This window comes from Tupaia chinensis, unplaced genomic scaffold (assembly GCF_000334495.1).
Source record: "Tupaia chinensis unplaced genomic scaffold, TupChi_1.0 Scaffold144899_1, whole genome shotgun sequence".
NCBI lineage: Eukaryota > Metazoa > Chordata > Mammalia > Scandentia > Tupaiidae > Tupaia > Tupaia belangeri.
Window position 1 is genome coordinate 3,386,229 of NW_006204759.1, and position 15,467 is coordinate 3,401,695.

Here is a 15,467-nt window from a genome sequence, read left to right on the forward strand (position 1 = left end):
TATGATCACTGTCTTAGTCTCAAGTAATTTAAACACAAAGTTTTCTACTGTATCTCTTTCTTTTAAAAGTTTCTTTCTTTCTCCCTTTAATGAGAAAAAGAGACAAAAGGAGAGAGAGAGAGAAACCTCCCCCAATAGGATCATCATGCTGCGATTCACCCCTACCCTCAGCCAGTCTGGTTCACAGGCACATGCCCAGTGTTTACAGAAAGGCCCAAGGATGCGGACCTGGGACCTGTTATGTGAGCTCAGCATTGCGGAGTGTTGTGTTACCACTGTGCCCCTGGCTGGCCCTCTTTTTCTTAATGTAGTTTCCTTTACATTCTTTTTATTCGTCTTGACAATTTTGCCTATTTTAAAAATGATACAGAGGGAACCAGCAGTTAGCGTATTGGCTATGTCGCTGGACTCCCACGTAGTCAACCGCGGTTTGCGTCCCGGACCCGGTGGCTTAAAACTCACGCCGGGTGCGTGTGCGTGCGTGTCCAAGATCCCAAGAGGAGAATGGAGGAGAAGGGATTGTGGCGTGACCATCCCCCATGGGGGGTGATTTCTCGCTTTCTGTCTCTATGTCTCTCTCTGTCTGTCTGGTGAACGCATGTGCCCTATAGCGAAAAAAAAAAAAAAAACTCTCCATAAAAAGAAAAAAAATGATACAGAGAGGTTCTGAAAATCTTATCTCTTATTTGATAAAATTAAATTTTACAACGTTTCCCTTTCACTGAGTCTTCAAAGCCATCAATACCAATCAATAGTTAACACTCCATCCAGTTCAAGGGAATTTATGCAGATACAATATACAGACTGCACTTCCACTCTGTAGTACAGAGACAGTCAAGGGGCTTGTACATAGTGAGAAGAATGATAAATAAAAGTTTGCAGAATTGACCTAAATTACATTGACCTATGCTAAATTTCCATTTGTCTACAAGAGGAAGTTCAGATAAGAAAGGAAAGTCATAGAGAGTAGAAAAGGAAGCAGAAATATTAATCATTTGGCTAAATTTACACAAATCTTTCTTATTCAAGATACTATAACAATACCTATAGGGAAGACAAAATATATCATAGAGTCTGTGGATAATACAGGGACACAAAGATTTTCAGTTCAAGTACCTATGGGAAAACAATGTCTATAGGCAAAATATCATGAAAGTTTGGTGCCGAGACAACCATTTCCCTATAGGTCCGGTGAAGTTCTATATAGTAGGTGGCATCTGTGTGAAAATGTGTGGATTTTACAAATTTGAGATGGAAAGAAAAGTCATACACATATAATTGCCTCAGTCATTAGGGGGAACATTTTCTCTTTAGACCAGATGTTTCCTTCCATATGAAGGCTTTTTCCATTGACTAGTAACCCTGGTTCTCTGTACAACTTAATTTGGTTCTACCTTGGAGTGACTTACACAATTGCTGAATTTGAGGCCGCAGTTCCTCACTTATCTTCAGGAATCTGATGGATTTCAGGAAACATCTACTCTGTTTTATTATTCCATGTTTTACTTTTCTTAGGAGCAGGTTCTTCCTCTGGAGGAGGAGACTGTAAAAGGAAAAATATGTTTAATTTCAGAAGAGGATGAAAAGGCTCACTAAGTGAAGAGAGAGTCTTCAAGCTATTTTTAACATTGTATTCTGTTCATTTCTTTGATATGTTAAGAGAGAGCCACAATCAATGGGGTTTTCATGCCACAGTCTCCCCCAAGCCTGAGCCGGCTGAGGTACGGGCACACCCGTGCACCCTTCTGTGTACAGGGTCAGCTCGGGATGTGGATCCAGTTGCTTTCTCTGCGGCTTCAGCCTTGCAGGGTGACACATTAGTTCTGTGCCACCCTCCCTGGTCCACTGCCTAGTCCCTTTTAACAACAAGGTAGATGTTTGGTTTCCACCAGACTGACAGACTCCACACCCAACCCAGCTGGTTTTACAAATGGAAGTGGAACAGGATTTTCATGTATTGGCTCTACTCAAGCATGACATCACTGCCTGCTCAAATACATTCAGTTGCTACTTATAACTTAGAGAATAAAGTACCAAGACTTTTTTTTCACTTTAAGCTCCCCAAGTTTGATCCTCAGTTCTCTTTCCTGCTTTATCTTTATCTACTCAAAATTCTGGCTCAAACTCTTGCCATCTCTCCACCTGTTCAGGGTTTTCTACTACTTGGTCATTGTCCAAGAATTTACTTCAATATATTCTCCACTTCCATATAATCCACATTTGTGACCCAGAAAGCCTTCCTACTCTGCTGCAGTCTGCTTATATCAGAGATTATGGGGATATTTGTGTGTATACATCCAACCAAATATTCCACAAACTAGAGATTTTGATTCATTCATTATTGTTTCACTGACATCTTGAAGAATAGTTTGTATATACTGGGTCTTTATTCAATTGTTTGATTGTTGAATTGCTTTCTGGGAGATTAGCTAATAAGAAATTGGATTTTCAGAATATTGATGTTTAGAAATAGTGGAATAGAAGAGGTATAATCTCAGGTCTAAGAATCGTTGAAAGAAAGTTGAATGGTTGGAGAATTCTGAATAAAATATTTATAAGATTTAAATTTAGGCAGGATGTCCATTCCATTAGACTGAAAATTTTCTGAAGTTAAGAATGACCACAGTCCTCATTTACCTAGTTCCGTCCTACGTCCAAATGTTGTACTATAATGAACTATCAAGAAATCACACAAATAAATCTTTTAATTTCTTTCAATTGTTTCTGTCCTACTTTCCAGCATAGTGGATTTGTTAGATTTTAATAAACATTCATTGATTACATAGGTGGTCAATATGTTGTCATTCTTCTTCTTTACAGTTCAGAAGGTAGCATACTGGCCAATCTAAACAGAAATATTTTAGAGAGTTTTAATGGGTCTCACTTGGGATCTTTTCCTCTGACCTCTGGGCTCATGGAAAGAGGAAACCAGACCAGCATCTTTGAGTTTTTCCTCTGGGGACTCTCAGAGAAGCCAGAGCAGCAGCATATCCTCTTCCTGCTGTTCCTGTGGATGTACGTGGTCACTGTGACTGGGAACCTGCTCATTGTCCTGGCCATTGGCACCGACACACGTCTCCACACCCCCATGTACTTCTTCCTCGCCAACCTGTCATGTGCAGACATTCTTTTCACCTCCACTACTGTACCCAAGGCCCTGGTGAACATCCAGACCCAGAGCAGATCCATCTCCTATGCAGGATGCCTGGCTCAACTTTACTTCTTCTTGACTTTTGGAGACATGGACATCTTTCTTCTGGCCACGATGGCTTATGATCGCTATGTGGCCATTTGCCACCCCCTCCACTACAGGATGATCATGAGCTTCCAGCGCTGTACCCTTATGGTGACTGCCTGCTGGATTCTGACTAATCTCCTTGCCATGATCCACACCTTCCTCATGTTCCGCCTTTCCTTCTGTTCTAAGAAGATTATTCCTGACTTCTTCTGTGATCTGGGACCCCTGATGAAAGTGTCTTGCTCTGATACCCAGATCAATGAGCTTATGCTCCTTGTTTTGGGAGGAGCAGTCATTTTAATCCCCTTTATGCTCATCCTGGTCTCATATATCTTCATAGTGTCAACCATTCTCAGAGTTCCCTCTGTCCAGGGAAAACTCAAAGCCTTCTCTACCTGTGGTTCCCACCTTGCTGTTGTTGTCCTGTTCTTTGGGACAGTGATCAGGGCTTATCTATGCCCCTCATCATCTTCCTCCAACTCATTAGAGGAGGACACAGCAGCTGCTGTCATGTACACAGTGGTGACTCCCCTCTTGAACCCTTTCATTTACAGCCTGCGGAACAAGGACATGAAGGGTGCACTGGCCAGACTCCTTAGGGGCAGAGTCTTCTCATGGGGCCAGTGATTTCTGCAGAGAAACTGAAGACGTCTTCTGCCTCCATCTTGGACTTTATAGATACTTCTACCTCATGTGTCTCGTATCGGAATCCTACAGACTTATTTCCAGTTCCTGACTTGTCACCATGAGTTTGGTATTAATGAGGAAAATAAAGATTTTGGTTTGTACTTGACAGTTTATCTGTTAAGAATTGTTTATTTCTCATTTATCTCATTTATTTTATTCATTAATAACTTTTCATAAGGAGAGATGTCTTTTGCAATATGCACAATTCTAAAAGTCTGGAGAGTTGTGTCAGTTTATTAAAACTTGATAAGTGAGGCCATGGAAACTTAGCAAGTAAGGTCACTATAGACAGATAGCATTTACAAATTTAAGGGAACAAGTATATTTTTTCCTACAAAAATGGGAATTTATATGAAGTTCTTTTCACTCAAATTATATGAAAAATATTTGCAACTATTAATACAGGAATAATCTATGTTCCTTTTTTGTAAAAATGATTTATTTTTAAAATTACAATAAGAAGATATATTAAATAAATTAACATTAAATATTAGAGTAATTACTGAGTAGCTCTTCTCTAACTTTCTCTCTTATCTGTTTACATTATGACTAATTGTGAATGTTGTGTATGTGTATCTACCTGTATTTCATGCATGTCTGGGGATTCAGCTAGGGCTCAAGTCATCTTGAGGAGATTGGCAAAGATGTTGACATAACACACACACATTTTACTTCGTTGTGCTGAATAGCCCTCCACTGTTCTTGACAAGGATGAGGCAGTCAGTGGTACTGACATAATTCAGGAGGCAGATGACACCTTCAAAAGATATAGTCAAATAAAATAAGGAGGTGTGGATGGTCTGTGTTCAGTATAATCCATGCTTTAGTCACTCAGATCCATTTATAAAATTTTATATCATTTCTATCTTATACAAGGCACTGCTATTTGTTGTTATGTTAAAATGAATTCAGCCTCACTGTTTCCAAAATAGCATGGATATTTGTCCCATAGTTCAGAATTCCTTTTAAGGTGGTAGCTATTTATAGGCTGGAAACATTTATGTATAATTGTAGTGAGAAAAGATATAGTTTCTGCTACTGTAGGTTGTTCCAAGGATAAAGCTGAACTCTACTATCCATCCTAGATATATCCTTCACCTAGATTATCACTTTGTCAGTATTTGTTTTGGTTTTAACCTTATTTACTTATTTATTTAATGAGAGAGAAACAGAAAAAAAGCCAAACATCCTAAATAGGGTTTCATGCCATGATTGGCCACTCCCTCAGCCTTTCCTAACCAGCCAGGATCATGGGTGTGCACCTGATTACTTAATGCAGGCAGATTGACCCAGGAACAAAAGCCTGGTTTTCCATATGGCTTCTAGTATTGCAGAATGCTGTGTTACCACTGCACTACTGCAGTTGGGCCTGACAGGTCTTTGTTGATGCATGATATGATAACTCAGACATTCATCCATGAAGGACTTGAATTCTTATTTATTGTGCTCTTTCTGTGTAATAGTGACTAAAATTTCACATTAACATTTATTACTGTTCATGTGGAAGTATTAAGAGATATCCAAGTGGAGACCAGCAGATTGTGTAATGTTTATATCAATAGACTCCCACGTAATTGACTGTAGTTCAAGTCCCAGACATGGTGGATTGAAAGTCATGCTGGACTCGTGTGCATGTGTGCTCCAAATTCTGGGAGGTGAATGGAGAACAAAGGATTGCAGCATGGTCGTAACCTGTGGGGTGGGATGATTTCTTGCTTTCTGTCTCTCTGTCTTTCCAGTGAGTACATGTGCCCTATAGCAAAAATTTCTCTCTCTCTCTCTCTCAATCCAAGAGAATACCCTAAGCTTAAGACATCATTTTTCTGGGAACCAGCAGGTTGCATAATGGTTACATCACTGGACTCCCTTGTAGGCGACTGTGGTTTGAGTCTCAGACCTAGTGACTTAAAACTCATGCTGGGCACATGAGCATGCCCAAGATCACAAGAGGAGAATGAAGGAGAAGTTATTGCATTGTGATCATCCTCTCTGGTGTGTGTTTTCTTGCTTTCTTTCTCTCCTGTGAGCGTGCACACCCTATAGCAAAAAACTCTTTAAAAAAAAGACAAAAGATATAATTTTCTGTACCAATTGTGTACTGAAACCATTCATTTTCATGGTATTTAATATCAATTATCCTAGTTAGGAAAGTATCACCTATCTTTTCCTGTTAGTGAACTGCACGAAGAGCAGAAGATCAGGGTAACCACAGTTTCTGTTTCTGAAGTCTTTAAAGAAAGGTAAAGTTTATACACTTCACTTGAATGGGCAATATGATTAAAAAAAATGCCAGAATGAGATAAGTTATGAATATATAATGTAATGTTCTGACGAATCACCAAACAATCTTGACACTCATGGTGGGCACATGTGGATGTATGACCACAATCCTGAGTGAGAATGGAGGAGAAGGGATTATGGTGTGATCATTTCCTTTAGGGTATGATTTGTCTCACTCCCTCTCTCTGTCTCTGTCTGGTGAGCACATGCACTCTAGGACAAGAACCTATAAAAGAAAAATAAAAACAAACAAACAAAAATTTGCTTTATACTCTTATGCTATATATTGCTGTTTGTTCAAAATTTGTGGACATTAATGATCATTGTTTCCTATCAGTGTTTTTGTACGTTGGGAACCTATCTCTAGTTTTCTTTTCAGTGGTATAGAAATGTCCATGAATTTTAAAATTCAAAAAAATGTATGGAAAATTTTACAGCATTTCCAGGAACAACAAGGAATACTTATGGGAGTCAATTTCTGTTCTTAAGGATTTGATTGCTTTGAAATGTAATAGACCAAAGTTGCTTGTGTATATTTCTGTTCGATGCCAAACCCATTCTTAGGGTAGTATCAGTAAATATTCCAGAATCTATATAAAATTTGAGTTTTATTTATGTTCAAAACACTGAAAGTTCTGTTCAGCATCATTGTTCAGCTTCCCAGATCTTTTTCTTATTAACACATTTTAAAAACTATTTTATAGCAAAGTTATTTTTCATCTGTCAAATTTTATCTGTAAGCAAATATAAATATACATATTTGTTACAGATTTTGGAGTATTTGACAATAGACATCCTCAAGAAAAATAAAGTATAAATCTGGGGAAATAAAAGAAAACTCTTTCCTTTAATGCAGTAAATTTGTTAAAGGCAATAGCCAATACACATTTTTAATTAAAATATTTAAAAAGTTTCCTGAGCAATGACTTCTCATGTTTTCCACACTTCAGAGGGTGATTCCCTTCACCCACCGAAGACATCCTCATTTTAAAAAATTATTTCATGTTACTACTGTTATTATTTTAAGTTTGCTGTGGGGCATGTGTGCTCATGAGAGAGACAGAAACAGAGACAGAGAGAGAACATGAGAAAGCAAGCCACCAGGTCAAGACTTGAACCATGGTTGATCAAGTGGGAATCCAGCATCTTAACCTCCAGTCCACCTGCTGGCCCTCAAGATATCCTAATAGCAAAAGCCTGTTGTGACTTGATTAAAGGAGTGTCATTGCAAATATCCGAAGATATATTTTTAGGTATGGGCTGGGCTCTCTAGTTGAACTCAAGAGCCAGGCATTTAATGACTTCTCACAGAGGAAACCCCAGTAATATAGGATCTTTCTTTACTTGTTCTAATACACTGCCCCTAAGGGGAGGTATGGAACATGGGACATTACAAAGCTCCAGTCTCCCAGGGAATACTCCAGAGAGCTCACTCTGAGGCTATCTGGAAAATAAACAGAGAAGACACATCCCTTTGTAGCCTAGGGATTATTACAGAGGTCTTGGTGTTAATGAACAGAAATCCTCTTATCGGCAGTCCTGTCGCATGTGGTGCAGGAAGGATTTCCTCTGTAAGTCAATTTAAAGTAATTTTCTTTTCAAAGATACATTTAATTTCTTTACATTCATTAGCATTCATTGACATGAGTGATATTTAGATGAGGTTTGTCATAATATTTTACGTCCAACCAGTCACTGATGCCTCGTGGCTGAGATGGACATGGTCGGGAAGGTAACCCTCATACCTGTCATGAGAACGAGGAACCTGTGTAGACCACAACAATAAAGGTCTAGTAATGTCCTTGTTGCTGTGAGGATGTGAAGGTAAATAAGGCACACTGCCCATCTCCAAATGGCAATACACACACACACACAAGCACTTATGTATTTACACACATACATATTTACACACCTATCTTATTGTTTTGTTTAGTAGTCTCTAGTCTTATTTTTTAAATTAATTAATTTAAATTTATTCACTGAGCATTGTCACAGTATAGAAAATGTAATTTCCCATCCGGAAGATGCTGCATATATATATATATATATATACATATATATTTTCCCCCTATTTCTCACCCTCTGCCATTTCCCACACTCCTCCCACACTATCTCAGGTATCCACAGCTATATTCCATTCCTTTTTTCCCCCACATTTTATTGATTCACAAAATTTCTTAAATAATCTAACTACTTCCAATAACAAGCTCTGCTGATATATACATATCTATGAATACATGTCTGACTTAAGGCATGAATCTCTGAGTAGAATGAATATACTATAAGGTAGCACCTAGCTGATGCTATATAGTTTATTATGGTCATTAATTATGTATTTTTTACTATATTTTTCAATTTCACGAAAAGCAGATTTAACTTTAATAAATCAAAGAAACTCTAAGGAAATATGCTTAAACTTAAAGCCAGGAAATAGGTTGGGATTCTGTTCAAATAGTAGGTTCATGAACCCATTGGCAGCTTAAGACAAAACAAAAATCCTTAAAATCGGAAAACAAAGCCTAGAAAAAAATCAACAATGTTTTAGTCAAAAGTCATAAAATTCTATTTCACCCATTCAGTCTCATGTACTTTATCTTTTGCTGTGATTCAATTTTCCCAATTAAATTCTGGTATATAATATTCAACTTGTCCCCACAATTAAGTTGGCCATTTTCTTAGTTTTTAAAGTCTTATTTCTGTGTGACTGTATTTAATTTTCCTGGTATAGCGCTCCCTGCAAAATTTCTTGGAGATCTGGTCTGGTGTTGGTAAATTCTCTCAGGTTTTGTTTGCCTGAGAATGTTCTTGTCTTGTCTTCCCATATGAAGGATAATCTTGCCAGGTATGGTATCCATGGTTGCAATTGCTTTTCCCTTAACACTGTGAATATATTTTCCCATTCTTTCCTCATTCGCATTGTTCTGATGAGAGATTCGCTGTCAACCTGATGGGATATCCTTTGTAGGTAACTTGCCGTTTCTCTCTTGCCTATCTTAGTATCTTGTCTTTGTCTGCGGTTTTGTGCAATCTGGCTATAATGTGTCTTGGAGAAGATCTTCTTGGATTGATTCTATTTGGGGACGTTTGTATTTTTGGGACTGGATCTTTGAATGCTTTTCTAGATTTGGAAAGTTTTCTTCCAGGATTTCATGGAATAGATTGTCAATGCCCATATGGGTCTCTAGGGCTTATGTGTATGCATGCCCAAGATTCCAAGAAGAGACCAGGGGATGATTTTTTGCTTTCTGTCTTTCTGGCGAGCACACATGCCCTATAGCATAAATCTCTTTTAATCACAGGGGAACAGCAGATGGCATAGTGGTTAAGGTGCTGGACTCCCACACGGTTGGCCATGGTTTGAGTCCTAGACCTGGTGGCTTGAAACTCACACCAGACACTTGTGCATAAATGCCCAAAATTTCTGGAGAACGGAGGAGAAAGGATTACCCTTGGGTGTGATTTCTTGCTTTTTGTCTCCCTGTATGTCTCTGGCAAGTGCAAAAATCTCTCAAAAAAAAAAAAAAAAAAAAGACTGAATGTGGCATGGTGGTTAAGGTGGCTGGATCCCCCATGGCTGACTCCACAGCAGTTTAAATGCTAGACTTGGAGATTTGGGGAGAAAAAAAAAAAGACTGATGCCAACCTTGCTTTATTTCTCTTTGTTATTTTGGCTGGGGAAAGCTGTTTACCTGAAAGATTCTTTATTTTAAAGGTCTAATCATTTTACTAAGGTATATTTTGGAATTGACTATTTTGTGTCAACTTTCCCAGGTATAAAACATGCCTTTGCAGTATATACACTAAGATCTTCTTTTATTTCTGGGAAGGTTATTGAAATTGTAATTTTAAATATTCTTCAATTCCAAAGTTAATCTGCTAATTTGGAGTCTCAATTTATAATAAACTGAATCTCCTTGGCCAGTCTTCTTTCTTTCTCTATAGCTCTTTTATCTCATTCTTTTGTTTCTTTTATTTCTTTTGCTTTTCTGGTTTGTATCCTTTAAGTTTCCTATCATGATTTGTGTATGCTCCATTTTCCTTGGAAATCTTTCTGATTTAGTCTTCATTAAAAAAATGCCTTTCCCTTCCATTTCATTCAGACTTTTCTCATTTCCTATTTAACTTATTTTTGTAGTCAAGATTCATATTCTCTGAGTTGGTTTTTATATCCTCTGTAATACACTTTCACAAACTTAATTGTTCTATCAGATGTTTGAAAGTCATGAAGACCTATTGTATTGAAATATTTCTCGAGAGAGAGAATTTCTTCATAAGTCCTTTCAAATGAAAATATTGAACTTTTTGGGCTTTATTGAAAATATTATTTATCTGCAGGTCCAACAATTATGTCACTGATTTTATTTATATTTCAATTATTTTCTTTCCTTTCTTTCTTTTGGGGGGGGAAGGGGAGAGGGTGGTGAGAGAATTAGCAAGATAGGGGTAACTTGTCCATATTCTCAGTTCAAGAACTCCTTTCTCTGTTACTACAGTGATGGACATTGCTTTAAAACAGAGATTTCTCAGTAGAGCTTCTTCACCTTTCCTGTTCACCCTGTCCAGCTTATAGCTTCTCATGTTATATCATATTATACCTAAAGGTTAGATTCTCTCTTTCTAGGCATGAATACTAGCTGAGGATTTCTAGAGTCTGGCATTCCCCATTGTTCCCTGCTGTATGACCTACTTTTCTGCATGACTTCTGATCAGTGTGTTTGCTTCCACTCACTTTCAAGTGAGATTTTTTTTTCTTTAGGCATTTTTTAGTTTCGTTGTTTTAGAATTGTGTGATGTCTCTGTCTCCCAGTTTCACTGAAAATGCACATTTCTGGACTTTCCTCTGCTTTATCATTTGCATGGTTCTTAGTGCAGAAATGGAAAATGTAGGTTCTACATGATCACTGCTCAGTCTCAAATAAGTAACTTAAACACGAATTGTTCCACAACATCCCTTTCTTTTTAAAGTTTCTTTCATTCTTTCTGCCTTTCATGAGAAAGAGAGACGGGGGTGGGGGGGGTGTGGAAACCTCCACCAATAGAGCCATCATGTTTCAATTCAACCCACCTTCAGCCAGCCTGGTTCACAGGCACATGCCCAGTGTTTACAGAAAAGCCCAAAGATGTGGACCTGGGACCTTTTATATGAATTCAGCATGGCGGAGTGTTGTGTTACCGCTGTGCCCCTGGAAGGCCCTCCTTTTCTTAACATAGTTCCCTTTAAATTCTTTTTATTCTTTCTTGGCAATTTTGCCTATTTTAAAAATTATACAGGGAGCTTCTGAAAAATCTTATCTCTTATTTGGTAAAATAAAATTTTACAACATTCCCCTTTCACTGAGTTCTTAAAGCCATCAACACCGATCAATAGTTAACACTCCATCCAGTTCAAGGGAATTTATGCAGATACAATATACAGACTATACTTCCACTCTGTAGTAAAGAGACAGTCAAGGGGCTTGTACATAGTGAGAAGAATGATAAATAAATGTTTGCAGAATGACTTAAATTACATTGACCTATGTAAATTTCCATTTGTCTAGAAGAGGAAGTTCAGGTAAGGAAGGAAAGTCATAGAGAGTAGAAAAGGAAGCAGAAATATGAATCACTAGGTTAAATTTAAACACATCTTTCTTTATTTGTCAAGATATTATTACAACTCCTACTGGAAGACAAAATATATCATAGAATCGGTAGATAATGCAGGAACATAAGGATTTTTAGTTCAACTACTTATGGAAAAAAGTTTGTAGGCAAAATATCATGTAAATTTGGGCAGGGACGACCGTTTCCCTGTAGGACCAGTGAAGTCCTATGTAATAGGTGCCATCTGTGTGGAAATGTGTGTATTTTACAAATTTGAGATGGAAAGAAAAGTCATCCACATATAATTGCCTCAGTCATTAGGGGGAATATTATCTCTTTACTCCAGATGTTTCCTTCCATACGAAGGCTTTTTCCATTGACTAGTAACCCTGGATCTTTGTACAACTTTATTGGAGTGACTTATATAATTGCTGAATTTGTGGCCTCAGTTCCTCACTTCTCTTCAGGAATCTAGTGGATGTCAGGAATCATTTACTCTGCTCTATTATTTCAAGTTTTACTTTTCATCGTGGTAGGCTCTTCCTCTGTAGGAGAAACCTCTAATTGTGTAGCTGAGCCTGTAAAAGGGAAAATATGTTTAATTTCAGAAGACGATTAAATGACTCACTAAGTGAATACAGTGAAGAGATGTTCTCCAAGCATTATTTTTTAAGTTTATTTTATTTATTTCTTCAAAATGTTATGAGAGAGTCATCAGCAATGGGGCTTTTATGCCACAGTCTCCTCAAGCCCAAGCCCAAGCCCGCTAAGGTATGGACACACCCGTGCACCCTTCTGTGTAGAGGGCCAGCTCAGGATGCTGATACAGTTGCTTTCTCTGTGGCTTCAGCATTGCAGGGTGACACGTTAGTTCTGTGCCACCCTCCCTGGTCCACTGCCTAGTCCCTTTTAGCAACAAGGTAGGTGTTTTGTTTCCACCAGACTAACAGACTCCATACCCAACCCAGTTGTTTTCACACATGGAAGTGGAACAGGATTTTCATGTATTGGCTCTGCTCAAGCATGACATCACTGCCTGCTCAAATGCTTTCAGTGGCTACTTATAACTTAGAGAATAAAGTGCCAAGTCCTTTAATTTTCATTCTAAGCTCCCCCAAGTTTGGTCCTCAGTTCCCTTTCCTGCTTTATCTCCTTCTGCTGTCTCTTTTATACCTCCAGATCAAAACTCTTGTTTGCCATCTCTGCACCTCTCCAAGGTTTCCTACTTCTTGGTCTTTGATCAAGAATTTGCCTCAATATATTATCCACATCCATTTAAAGCACAACTGTGGCCCAAAGAGCCTTCCTACTCTGCCACAGTCTGCTTATATCAGAGATTCTGAGGGTATTTGTGTGTATACCTTCAACCAAATATTCCACAAACTAGAGATTTTGATTTCTTCATTATTGTTTCACTGACATCTTGAAGAATAGTTTGTATATACTGGGACTTTATTCAATTGTTTGATTGTTGAATTGGTTTCTGGGAGACTAGCTAATAAGTAATTGAATTTTCAGAATATTGATTATTGGAAATGGTGGATCAGAACTGGTATAATCTTAGGTCTGAGAATCATTAAAAGAAAGTTGAATGGGTGGAGAATTCTGAAAAAAATATTTATAATATTTAAATTTAGACAGTATGTCCATTCCATTAGACTGAAAATTTTCTGAACTTAAGAATGACCACAGTCCTTATTTACCTAGCTCTGTACTATGTCCAAATATTGTACTATATTACACTATTGAGAAATCACACAAATAAATCTCTTAATTTCTTTAAACTGTGTCTGTCCTACTTTTCAGCATAGTGGATTTGCTAGATTTCAATAAACATTCATTGATTACATAGGGGGTCAACATGTTGTCATTCTTTCTTCTTCTTTACAGTTCAGAAGGTAGCATACTGGCCAATCATCTAAACAAAAATATTTTACAGAGTTTTAATGGGATCTTTCCCTCTGACCTCTGGGCTCATGGAAAGAGGAAACCAGACCAGCATCTTTGAGTTTTCCCTCTGGGGACTCTCAGAGAAGCCAGAGCAGCAGCATATCCTCTTCCTGCTGTTCCTGTGGATGTACGTGGTCACTGTGACTGGGAACCTGCTCATTGTCCTGGCCATTGGCACTGACACACGTCTCCACACCCCCATGTACTTCTTCCTTGCCAGTCTGTCAAGTACAGAGATTCTATTCACCTGCACGGTTGTACCCAAGGCCCTGGTGAACATCCAGACCCAGAGCAGATCCATCTCCTATGCAGGATGCCTGACTCAACTTTACTTCTTCTTGACTTTTGGAGACATGGACATCTTTCTTCTGGCCACGATGGCTTATGATCGCTATGTGGCCATTTGCCACCCTCTCCACTACAGGATGATCATGAGCTTCCAGCGCTGTACCCTTATAGTGACTGCCTGCTGGATTCTGACTAATCTCGATGCCATGACCCACACCTTCCTCATGTTCCGCCTTTCCTTCTGTTCTAAGAAGATCATTCCTGACTTCTTCTGTGATCTGGGTCCCTTGATGAAAGTGTCTTGCTCTGATACCCAGGTCAATGAGCTTGTGCTCCTTTTCTTGGGAGGATCAGTCATTTTAATCCCCTTTATGCTCATCCTGGTCTCATATATCTTCATAGTGTCAACCATTCTCAGAGTTCCCTCTGCCCAGGGAAGGCTCAAAGCCTTCTCTACCTGTGGTTCTCACCTTGCTGTTGTTGTCCTGTTCTTTGGGACAGTGATCAGGGCTTATCTATGCCCCTCATCATCTTCCTCCAACTCATTAGAGGAGGACACAGCAGCTGCTGTCATGTACACAGTGGTGACTCCCCTCTTGAACCCTTTCATTTACAGCCTGCGGAACAAGGACATGAAGGGTGCACTGGCCAGACTCCTCAGGGGCAGAGTCTTCTTCTCATGGGGCCAGTGATTTCTGCAGAGAAACTGAAGATATATTCTGCCCCCATGTGGGACTTTATAGAAACATCTACCTCACGTATTTCATATCTGAATTCCATGGTCTTATCTCCAGTTCCTGACTTGTCACCATGAGTTTGGTATTAATGAGGAAAATCAAGATTTTGCTTTGTACTTGAAAGTTTATCTGTTAAGAAATGTTTATTTGCTCATTTATTTTACTCATTAATAATTTTTCATAAGGAGAGATGTCTTTTGCAATATGCACAATTCTGAAAGTCTGGAGGGTTTTGCCAGTTTATTAAAATTTGATAAGTGAGGTCATGGAAACTTAGCTAGTAAGGTCGCTATAGATAGCAAAGCATTTACAACTTTAAAGGAACAAGTGTATTTTTTTCCTACAAAAATTAGTAAATAATATGAACTTTTTTGCCTAAAATCATGTCAAAAATATTTGCAGCTATTAATACAGGAGTGATCTGTTATTTTTTGTAAAAATGATTTATTTTTAAATTTTCAATAAGAATATATAATAAATTTAAGTTAAATAGTAGAATAACTACTTTGTAGCTATTCTCTAACCTCTGCTCTTATCTGCTTACATCATGGCTAATTGTGAATGTTGTGTATGTGTATCTACCTGTATCCCATGCAGGTCTTGTGATTCAGCTAGGGCTCAAGTCATCTTGAGGAGATTGGCAAAGATGTTGACATAACACACACACATTTTACTTCCTTGTGCTGAATAGCCCTCCACTGTTC

At 38.3% G+C, this 15,467-nt stretch overlaps 2 protein-coding genes across 2 annotated transcripts; both read left to right on the plus strand.

The window, feature by feature from the left end:
* Positions 1-2,899: 2,899 nt before the first annotated feature.
* On the plus strand, positions 2,900-3,865 carry LOC102470010 (olfactory receptor 1P1). The gene has a single exon (XM_006167581.1). The coding sequence runs from the start codon at positions 2,915-2,917 to the stop codon at positions 3,863-3,865; it is 951 nt and encodes a 316-aa protein (XP_006167643.1). The 5' UTR covers positions 2,900-2,914.
* A 9,884-nt stretch (positions 3,866-13,749) lies between these two features.
* LOC102470427 (olfactory receptor 1P1) lies at positions 13,750-14,718 on the plus strand. The gene has a single exon (XM_006167582.1). It carries the CDS (start codon positions 13,765-13,767, stop codon positions 14,716-14,718), a length of 954 nt encoding a protein of 317 aa, XP_006167644.1. The 5' UTR covers positions 13,750-13,764.
* The last annotated feature ends 749 nt before the right edge of the window (positions 14,719-15,467 follow it).

Excerpts from the sequence above, each read along its gene's own strand:
- LOC102470010 (XM_006167581.1), top strand. The coding sequence starts at position 2,915 with ATGGAAAGAGGAAACCAGACCAGCATCTTTGAGTTTTTCCTCTGGGGA.
- LOC102470427 (XM_006167582.1), top strand. The coding sequence starts at position 13,765 with ATGGAAAGAGGAAACCAGACCAGCATCTTTGAGTTTTCCCTCTGGGGA.